Below are 10,773 nucleotides of genomic sequence, written 5' to 3'. Positions count from 1 at the left end.
CTCACTCAGTGCTTCAAAGACTGATTATGAATGACTAAAGAAAGACTTACATACTGTGCATATAGTAATGATGTATTTTCTTCCTGCTTTCATATCTGAGAGGGCTGTTCGACTGTCCCCATAGGATAACCCTTTTTGGTTCCAGGTAGAACCCTTTTTGGTTCCGGTAGAACCCTTTTGAGTTCCATGTAAAACCCTCTGTGGAAAGGGTTCTACATGGAAGCCAAAAGTGTTCTACCTGGAACCAAAATGGGTTCTTCCAAGGGTTCTCCTTTGGATACAGCCGAAGAACCCTTTTAGGTTCTAGATGGCACCTTTTTTCCAAAAGTGTATATTTGTAACCATTTGTCATGCTAGTTTGGTTTCTCCTTAAGTATGGACCAAATAAGTATTTGACGAGTACAAAGTGCAAGTTACTTGTACACTACCACTAACAGCCTTACTAAATGACATTGACTAAGGTTTAAACAAAGTTGGAAAACTCAAACCAGCACATTTTCCAGGGGTGGTTTCTTTTTTTGACAGAGGGTTCTTTCTTCCTAAAAATAAATTGCCATCAAGATGAGGGTAGTAATTTGTGATTACCGGGTGTGTCTTTGTCTCACTTAGTGAGGTACCACAGGGAGACAGTTGCCCGTTGCATCAGGCCAAGAATACTCACAAAGTTTGCAGAGACTACTTAGAGAACTTGAGGTCAAACATTGTATGCATGTACTGTATGTCAAAGAGAAAGCGCAAGAGAAGTAACTCTAGTATTCAGTGTTGGATGTTTTGGGTGACATGTTATGGTGTATGTGGATATCACAAAGACACTTCTACGTTATGTTAATTATTTCATACATTATTTATTTTGGAAAAATATTTAGTTGATTTCCTTCATGGGCAACAGTGATAAAACAATTCCGATAGCTTCTGTACAATGCTTCTTAAATACATTTATGTTGGAAAACAAAGTCACATTGACCTGAAGTGCCTTATATACATTATACATATTTGCAAAACAAACAAAATGAACTTAAATTATATCAAAATGTACTCTACAAAAATCACAAACAAATGGAACACATAATGTAATTAAATTAAAAGAATACATCTTTGAAAAAAAAGCAACATTATTTTAACAAATTTGAAGGTAGTGTTTTCCCCTCTCTAAACCAATTCAGAAGACTGGCTCAAAGGATTTACAAATATACACTGCAGTCAGTGCATACTCATTATACACAGTAATTAACTCAAATGTGTATGTTTAAATACATATTAAAAAGCAACCCTCCATAGTGCAATGAGGTAAAAAACTGTCCTCACAGGCAGTGCAACAAGTCCATATTACGCACGTTCCTGGGAAACATAACTTGTGAGAGCGCGGGCCAGTGTGGTCCAACATCCTTTTTATCTGCAGTCACTGTGCTTACTTCAGTTGAGAACCAGCTCATTCTGAATATCACTTTCAATGTCTTAGTCTCACAGCAGCAGTCACACGAAGGGAAACCTTCCCCCTGGGTTTGAGCAGCATTCACCGGAGTAAAACCTCCTGTAGAGAAGACGAGCTACAGCTCAGCTTGGTGTTAAACCTGGGGAAGACAAGAGGGAAAGATGCTTTAGTTTCAGAGTGTTGAGCTATTCGCGGACCAGTGAAAACGAAATATGCAAACTGAAAAGAGATATTAGCAGTGGTGAAAAAGAGCCAGCTCAACTCACCTCAGTCGCAATGATACATTCATCTTTCTCGTCTGATATGACGTAGACTGACTGGTACTTTGTGTCATTGCACATCGATGCTTCGTTGCACGTCGACTCCTCTGGACGTTTATCTTCTGAGGCGTCACTGAGAACACAAGAAAAAGAAATACATTAATATCAACATTCACCAAGACTCTTCAGACACAAGCATGACTACTCCCATATGTGGCACATAATTTATATCCAAATGTGTAGATATTCACCTCTTTAAACTTTTCCTGTGTTTATCTTCGAAATCACTGTCCGAACACAGAGATTCGGAACAATTTGATTCGGAACACTTTGCCTCGCTTTTTTCTTGGTCCTCTTTCGACACATCTTCTGGCTTCAGCTCATGCACCAGATTATAATCCGATGACGAGTATCGGGACTTGTAGCCATTCTGCTCTCCTCCAGCACTGTCCGAGTGAAAGTCCACTTTCTTATTGGTGTTCTTGACCCCCGTCGTGCCGATCACGCTGACAGATAGGTCCTTGTCAGGTCGTTGACAGTTGTTGGCCAGGTTGTTCATGGTCTCACTCTCACTGTGGTTGTCTCCCTGCTGACTCCTCTGCTGCACCTTGACCCGGATGTAAACCACCAGCACGGCACAGGCCACCAGCAGCAGCAGCGCCAGGATAATCCCAGCACACACCGCGGTCCAGGGGAATGTGCCTTGGTCCTGGTCGTCAGAGTATCTCTTATCAGCTCCCCCTAACCCGGGCTGTCCCTGGGGGTGCGGTGGCAGGAGGAACTGGCAGTTATGGCCGCCGTAGCCTGGCACACAGGCGCACACGTAGCGGTTCTTCCTCTCGTGGCAGGTGGCTCCGTTGTGGCAGGGATTGTGCTCGCATTTGCTGATGGGCGAGCTGCAGTTCTTGCCGGTGTATCCAGGTGGGCAGGTGCATTTGTAATCGTTCATGCCATCCGAGCATGTGCCACCATTCTGGCAGGGGTAGTTGGCGCACTCGTCAATGTTGTCCTCACAGTTGGCTCCGGAGAAGCCCTCAGGGCACTGGCACATGTAGGAGTTCACAAGGTCCATACACTGAGCACCTGGAGACATTAGAAAGACATGTTAACCGTCTGTTCCAGTATTCATTCATGTCCTCATACCTTCAGTAGAAAGATTCAACTGGTAAACACAGAACTAGAGAACTTTGTTTCAGCTTACCGTTGGAGCATGGGTTGGAGGTGCAGTGGTCGATCTTCTTCTCACAGTTGAATCCGGCATAGCCGAGAGGACACTGGCAGTAGTATCCTCCCTCTGGGTTGTCAGCACAGCGTCCGCCGTTAAAGCAAGGCCCATCGGCACAGGTCATGGCACTGAGCTCACAGTTATTGCCATAGAAGCCAGGGGGGCAGGTACATTTGTATGTGTTTTCTTGATCCTGTCAGAGGAAAGACAAAGCACTTGCTTAGCAAAAGTTACAACTCCCTAACGACTTGTTATTAACTTGTTATCAACATGCTACATTCACCAGAAGGAATGCTTGCCAGCTTTAGCATGGAAGCACCACACACTATGTGACATTACATCACTGAGAAATGCTTTCTAATGTAACTAATGAGGGGCAGCTCAGCCAAACGACTTACAGTGCAGCTTCCCCCATTCCGGCAGGGGTTGTCGGAACATTTGTTGACCTCAATCCCACAGCTGGCCCCAGAGAAGCCGGGTTTACAGGAGCAGGTGTAGCTACCCTGGCCAGTATTGGTACAAGTGGCTCCATTCATGCAGGGCTTGTGGTGTGTGCAGTAGTTGAGATCTGAAACAGACAATGGCACATGTGGCTTAGTCTTCTGAGAGTTAATGTACAGTGATATCCAGGATGTTTTACGACTTATTTTGAGGCGAAGAAAGCACCCCCCACTAATGTTGTCACCAAGTTCAGATTGCAGTGTCCTATTCTCTGAACCTGATTGGTATAGTGCCTTAAAGAACAGATACTGTATGCTGTCTCAAGACCAGTAGAGTCTGGATATGGTGGATAATGACAGAAGAGCACTAGTCAGTTGCATATGGGAGATAAACAGAACTCACCTTGGTTGCAGAAGAGGCCACCCCATCCCTCCAGGCAGTTACACTGCCACGGCTGCTGGCAGGTGCCGTGAAGACATCCTGGGTAGCGGATGCAGTCATCACAGTAACGCCCACTGAAGCCAACTCTACACCTGTAACCACACACAATGGAAATGGTTAGATACTGGCATATATGAAACTATACCAAACTGTGATCCTGTTGACTGGTGTTTAACACAGAGATGGACAGGTCATTGGGACTTACTTGCATTCACCAGGCTTGTCACAGAACCCGTGCTCCTCACCACAACCAGGAAGACAGATCGCTGTAATGAAAGAAACCATCACACGTGAATCATGGGAATCTAACTCATTGGAACATGTGTTTATACCAGCATAGCTTCTTTTCAGATGGGCCCTTTTCAGTAAACACTGGCTAATTCATTTCAGTGGGCTGGTGGCCCCATTAGCCATTACCTAGAAAATACGCTCCCCTTGTCACCAGGGGGACCAACATTCTGCTTAACACAGTTGGTCCCACACAAAAGATTCACACACAAAGGCTTCTTTTTCTCCTAACTATGGGTCAGAAGTCCCTTTTTTTCCTTTCTGCTCATACAGCCCCTCCCCTTAATGTCCCCGAGTCTGTGCAGATAAGAGTGGACAGCTGGTGTACATGGTGCCAGTGCAGGACAGCTGCTCCATTGTCTACTCTCACTCAGCAGCTGCCCGCTTCCAACAATGCCTCACCGCACTAAGCCAATCAACGCCAAGCGCACTGCCAAGTAGCCAATCAGGCATTACATTTAATCTATGGCACGCGTGTGATTATTCGGCAAACTTCTCTCATTTAAATTCGCCTAAACAGTAGCATAGACACCTGTTGCAACCCAAATGTTTGATAAGTGAAACTATTTGGTAATAACACATCATTTATTCTGACTAAAGACTGCAAATTAACCACATTAAGAATACTTTTTGTCAAAGAAAAAGAAAAACGGAAAAACAACAAATGTTAAAGAAGGCTAAGTATGGGAAAGGAAAAGTAAGGTGGATGCAGTCTACTTACGTTCTGTGCAGTAGGTTCCCTTCCATCCTGAGTTGCAGATGATCTCACCACGTTCCCCACAGGTGAAGTGACCAAAGGCATCATCTCGTGGACGGCAGAAAACAGAACAGCCCTCCCCATAGTAATGCTCATCACAAACAAATCGGTAGGAGTACTTCAGCTCTGTTCTTCCACCAGTCTGTAAATCAGAGGACCACTCATCTCCCACTGTCAGATGCCTCTGAGTGGTGAAGCGACTGATCAGACGTTCAGGGTTATCTGAAAATGGTGAATACAGGAATTAGTACATATATCCCTATACATATTTACAATGAATGATGATGTACATTTGTTTGGTGACCTGTTGCACTCTATGGAATTTACCTGTTGAAAGATCATCATCGGAATCTGTGTGTAGGGCCTCAATGATCAGAGAGAATGTCCCCTGTTGAGAAAAAAAAGAAGGAAAAAAAACGAATCATGAACAACTGTGCCAAAGGGTTATAAGATGCTGAGGCACCACTGTCCATAAACATCAGGCTATTTCACATGTGAAGGATGGCGTCTGTTAGGCCTAATAATAGAGGTGTGCCACCTTCAGGCTTCACACTTAATTCAACCACTTTCACACTTACTCATAGCTGTAAAATGAAACGTTTCGGAATTTCACGCAGAGCTGCCAATTATATGCCATCTATGAGGATGTGAAGTTTCCCACCCTGATAGCATTTGTTAAACGTTCCCAAGTCCCCCTCCTGTCCTAATATAGGCTACATTTCACGACCGTTACTGACATTATCAATGCCCCATAAGTAGTGATCCCTGAGCATGCTGACAAAGCCGACATTGTATAATTTTACAAAAATGCGCTGAAACACTCACCGGCCACGTGAATCCAAAAGAAAATGGAATAGGATTGGCGAATGCTTCTGCAGTTGTTTCAGGCACTTGGAAGGAGTTTGATCCGAGGACAGGAGTCACCGCACCGCCATAGGTACAAGGGGGTTCCGGTGTTACGTTAACTTGATAATGCTTCAAGCAGATTCTAAAAAACGTTTTGCATTCACACTGCTGAATCCCAGAGGCTCCTTTGCAGCAGTTTGTATTGCCTGTCACTCCTTTCTTGTTGAGAAACTCTTGTAACTTCAACTCGAAAACGCCTGAACCAAGACCCTGTAAAAACACAATAAAAACATTAAGGTTGTAATATGTTTTCGATATGTACACATGACTAATGAATATGCCTACACTTAAATTACAAATCAATACAAGGGAGAGTCAAATTCGCAATACCTGGCATATCAAGACACAAAGGATGACGGCTATCGCGAGCGACTGGCGTCCCATTGTGGTGAGAATATTCAATAAATAGTTAAATGTCCACGAGCCAGGGCAATTTATGTATGACCCAGCTCAGAAAATCATCGAGAAAGTTATTTTCCGTTATCAAAAGTCCCAACTAAAAAATTCGTACGGTCTTCAGACGTCTTGAATGGAACTGGAGTTTATCTCGATGCTTCTCAGTGTATCTTCATGAACAAAGTTTACAGTACAATGTAATCCTCAACAGTGGTGCTGGTGACGAAAAAAATACCGACGAAAAATGTGGGAATGAACTCGAAATTCCGTGACAAGGCGTTAATTCCAATCCAGTTATGAGATAATGCAGTTCAACACAACTTCTGATTTGAGGGTGCAAAGGAGACAACCCAGTGTCAGGGTTGCTTGTGTTTTATTTATTTCCCCTTGATTGATAATGAGAAAAAGTTGTACTGATCCAAGGCTTTCTCAGTTATTCTCCCTATGTAGCTATGCGTGTGTCTGATATCCCAGTCAGCCTGCGGCTGGTTATATACAGACTGCGCTGCTAGAGTAATGAGATGCAAATGAGCTACTCCCCAATCTGGCTCGAGCTGTCACAAAGGGACACTTTTCAAAACCTCCCTCTCAAAAGATCGCCAAATGGTCACTGAGCTGTAAAATGTGCAACCCTCCTTCCCCATGGCACAAAACAAAACATTCTCATTTACATTCCAACAAATTTTTAACCTTCAAGAATCCTTTACATCCCTCTCTGACATAAACCTCAAATGACATCACAGAACATCTCCACATCGTAAGACCCATGTAGGCTCCATGTACCCGCTCCAAATAGCTCAGGCCTCCAATGTAAGATTATTTCAAACTTCTTTTTCAGCTTTTCATCCCCATTTTCTCTGAAACTGCTTTTTATTTTGTTTTTTTATTTTGTTGTTGTTTGCCAACATAAAGTGTTTGTTCACACCATTACAATTAGTTTATTTAACCACAATGTAAAACTAATGGTCAACATTAATTTACATGTAATCAAAAGGATGAATCGATCAACTATAGCCTAAACAGGTTTCCCCATAGCTCTTGAAAAATCTTCCCCAAAACGAATTATATTATCTCGATATAATTCAATATAACCAAACTACACAAATGTAGATGCTTGCACTTTACGCATGTACCATGGGTTTCCTCAATACTTTTATGACTTTTGAAAACTTTTAGCATCAACAGGTGGATGCTTTCATTTGTATGTATTTTTACAACTGTAAATATTGTGTTGACTTTAGGCATATATGTATAGATTTTCCATTTTCCATTCTTATTCACTGGGCAGTAAAAACTGAGCTGGTGTGTGTCATTCGCGTGGCTGTCATTAAGGCACTTTGTTATTGTGCGGGGGTAAGAATAAGTTTCTTCTTTGTTTCTCTCAGCTGTATGTTAATTCAGGCAGCAGCACCTGCTCTCTCCACAATGTACTAGGGAGAAAGAGCTCCCCTCGGCGCACGCTGCCGTCCCTACAACAATGTCCAGTTAAAAAAACAAGTAGTTTGCTATTCCAGAAAAATAGTTATCCCTTTTTTGATTATTTCGATATTATTCAACAACAGAGATTTTTCAACTAGGCCTAGTCTATAAAATCTGGAAACTGGACATTCTTTTTCATTGCTGAAACTTTTAGAAACACATTTGTGTCATGTGAAAGAGGACATAATTTGTATTGGTGGCTCTAAGCTGATTACTCTGCCTCTCTCTGGTGACATTGAGAGGCACTAGCGGTTCTGGGGGGGGGGGCAGTGCCCCTGTGACAACAATTTTGGACCCCCTTGTGGCCCCCCTAAATGTGGAGTATGAAATAATTTTTACATAACTAATTTTTGCTATCATTCTTTTTTTTTTTACATCCGTTATTAGACAGTGGCAACGATGATGATTATGAACGTGGTCTTTTGCCTGCTAATGCCTGCAATGCAGGGAAGGAAACGATATGACAACAATAACGTCTAATGTAACTGGCCCCTCTAACAGTACAACTGGCCCCAGCTTGGCCCCCCCCAGTTGAAATGGTCTAGAACCGCCACTGCTGAGAGGGTGTGTGTGTGTGTCGGGGTGGTCTTAATTAGGACGCTAATTGAAACGGCATTTCAATTTCTGGCGGGTGGCAACAACGACATTTACATTTTTGAGCGGCGTTTAAATACAAGGAAATCGTTGATCCCATGCGCAATTATGCAAAGTTTTTGTTTCGTGTGTTTTAATCTACTCTTGAGTTTACTAAGACATTGTGTGTATAATGTCTGACTGATGTTTTTTTTGTTTACAATCCTTATAATGTTCAAGATATGACACATCCAAATAAAGATTTGGAATAGGTGCCTACCTTTGTACCCAAAGGAAAAGTAGGAAAGAAAACATTTAAACACTATGACTAATACCATTATTCATGTGTCTACATGGCCATATGTGTTCTAAGATCTGAATTGTATTTAACCAGTTGATTCAATGCAGTAATCCGAAGGATGTGGCTCCACGTTTTTACAGGTCTTTGCTGTGTGCGCAATTCCGCGTGCTTGAGGTTTACGCATTCACCACTTCCCGCAACCCTTCTATCATCATATCGGCCTTCTATCAGGGATTTATTATATTGACGTGGCACACATTTTTCGATTACTGCAGCAAAGCGTAACTGAAAGGCATGGTGAAATCCTTCAGAATCATGCTCACTACACTTATTCTTTTCAAACTTAATTTATGCCACGCGATTCTGTCTTGGTTAAATCAAGCAGAAAGCTCCTTATTCGAACTCCCCCTTCTTTCTGAAGGTGGACTATGGGGAGACTGTTTAACTTAAGTGTTTCTATAGGGGGCTGTTGTACTTTAACTCCTGCCCACCAGTAGCTCCAATGAACAAAGGAGGGACTCGAGGTCTGACTATTCATCTTTTCTTTGCGCTTTAATTTTCATTGATTTTGAATACAAGGGGGAGCCCTTGGGGATTCTATCTGAAGGGCACGACACGCCTTTAGACGCGGACAGCCCCCCAAGCCAACCATCTGCTCCTCACCAAATGGCGTTTCCCCCCCAACTTCAACTGCATGTCTCTACTGTTTCTCTACATATTGCAGTCTTCATCCAAATTGGACTGGAAGCATGTTAAAGAGACCTCAACGGTATGATTCTGACCATATGGTTAGGGAAGCCAGAACTTTTCCCGGATAGATTGCTCGTGGGAACATAATCACTGTGAACATCACACCATAACGACCAGATAGGCCAACGCCTGAGTTGCTATGTTAACAGTACACTTCTACAACCCAATCATCAATTTAGTACCTTATTTGAAGTACCGCGGTATGGCAATTGCTCCTTTGGATCAAAATGATGACCTGCTGTTATAACTGTGTTGCATAAATATGTTATTAGTTGTAAATAATACATGAATGTATATTGTTTTGAACAACATCAACAGGTTGACAAACGTTTTGCTTTGTCAAATAGGCATGCAGGCAACAGGTGAGATGTGCTGAGGCATCTCTTTTCTCCATCGTTTCCCTCAGTGATATAACTGGAGTACAGACATAAGACGTAGCTTGTTCAGTGCGCTGAACCTCCAGGCCTAGATTTATTTTAGGACAATGGATCTCTCGTCGGCATCCTGTGTGATGCTGCAAAGGCTTGTGTTGATTACAATGATAAAGAATCTGTCGCGTGGCTCGATTGCTTCCAGATGAAGGATAGGCAACAGCGGAGCATCATCCCATGACGACAGAAACTCAATAGCAAATCATCTGCTCGCTTTGGCCCTACCCCTATTTTAATGACAATAGCCTACCCGTGTTCTTACCTGTGATTCTATGAAGGAGTTTGGATTCATTTGTCTTCAAGAAGTCCGATTACTCTGGCCAGCTGCTCTGTGAGTGGACAAAAACACATTTCAAAGAGGTCGTTTTTTGTGCCCTGTATGTTGTTGGGGTCATGGGGGGAGATTGGGGTAACTTTGTTTGTGTGGGTCTGTGTGTGAGAGTGTGCGTGTGCCTGTATTTGTGTGCATTCTTTAGGACGGATTTGCACTGCTGAGCCACTCTTGAATTCTTTAGCAGAGTGGTGGGCAGTCGCGTGCTTTACCGTGAACATCTGCCTCTCTTCTGAGTATTTTTTTTACTTGTGTGTCAAGGGTGGGTCCTTGGGGGGGGGGGTGAAGAAAGTCAATAAAAGGTTAGAGGTGATCCACACTGCAATATCAAGACGTAGGCCTAAGTCTATAACCTAGTCATTTAAGAATATGAACATAAGAAAAGCCCATATTCAATGGATTAGACGTATAGCATACATTAAGGCCTCTGGGCCTACAAATTAAAGTATGCACTGCAAAATAGTTTGCATTGTTGTATTATGAAATAAAATAAATACATAGACTAAGGTAGGCTAAAATAGGCCTAATAAGTTAGCAGGAAATATTGTTGTGACTTTGTATGCTGCAGTCTTTTTTTGTTTTTAGCCAATTGCATCCCTACCCCCATAAAACCAACCACCCTCGCTATTTCACCCTCAGGATGAGCTCCAGTGATAAAATACCATCAGACCGTTGTTATGAGCCCCTCACCCCAATTCTGTAGCAAGGCAATCTGAATTACGACACAACGCCATCCCACTGAATGGTGGATTTAACGGGGCG

The 10,773-nt window shown here is 42.8% G+C and overlaps 1 protein-coding gene across 3 annotated transcripts; it reads right to left on the bottom strand.

The window, feature by feature from the left end:
- Positions 1-820: 820 nt before the first annotated feature.
- dldh (dihydrolipoamide dehydrogenase) lies at positions 821-10,268 on the bottom strand. Of its 3 annotated transcripts, none has more exons than XM_045710102.1 (11): positions 9,943-10,268; positions 5,670-5,960; positions 5,172-5,232; positions 4,809-5,066; positions 4,005-4,065; positions 3,761-3,891; positions 3,316-3,485; positions 2,894-3,110; positions 1,944-2,775; positions 1,699-1,825; positions 821-1,571 (listed from the first exon to the last, which is right to left on the bottom strand). In XM_045710102.1, the coding sequence occupies exons 1-11, from the start codon at positions 9,970-9,972 to the stop codon at positions 1,566-1,568; spliced, it is 2,184 nt and encodes a 727-aa protein (XP_045566058.1). In that variant the 5' UTR covers positions 9,973-10,268; the 3' UTR covers positions 821-1,565. The 3 variants fall into 3 exon arrangements, with proteins under 3 accessions (XP_045566058.1, XP_014035363.2, XP_014035362.2); XM_014179888.2 differs by lacking the exon at positions 9,943-10,268 and adding an exon at positions 6,081-6,637; XM_014179887.2 differs by lacking the exons at positions 821-1,571; positions 9,943-10,268 and adding an exon at positions 6,081-6,638 and having other exon boundaries at positions 1,690-1,825.
- Between the last annotated feature and the right edge of the window lie 505 nt (positions 10,269-10,773).

The sequence above is a fragment of the Salmo salar genome, chromosome ssa28 (genome assembly GCF_905237065.1).
Source record: "Salmo salar chromosome ssa28, Ssal_v3.1, whole genome shotgun sequence".
NCBI classification, from domain to species: domain Eukaryota; kingdom Metazoa; phylum Chordata; class Actinopteri; order Salmoniformes; family Salmonidae; genus Salmo; species Salmo salar.
This window is presented reverse-complemented; position numbering and strand designations above follow the sequence as displayed.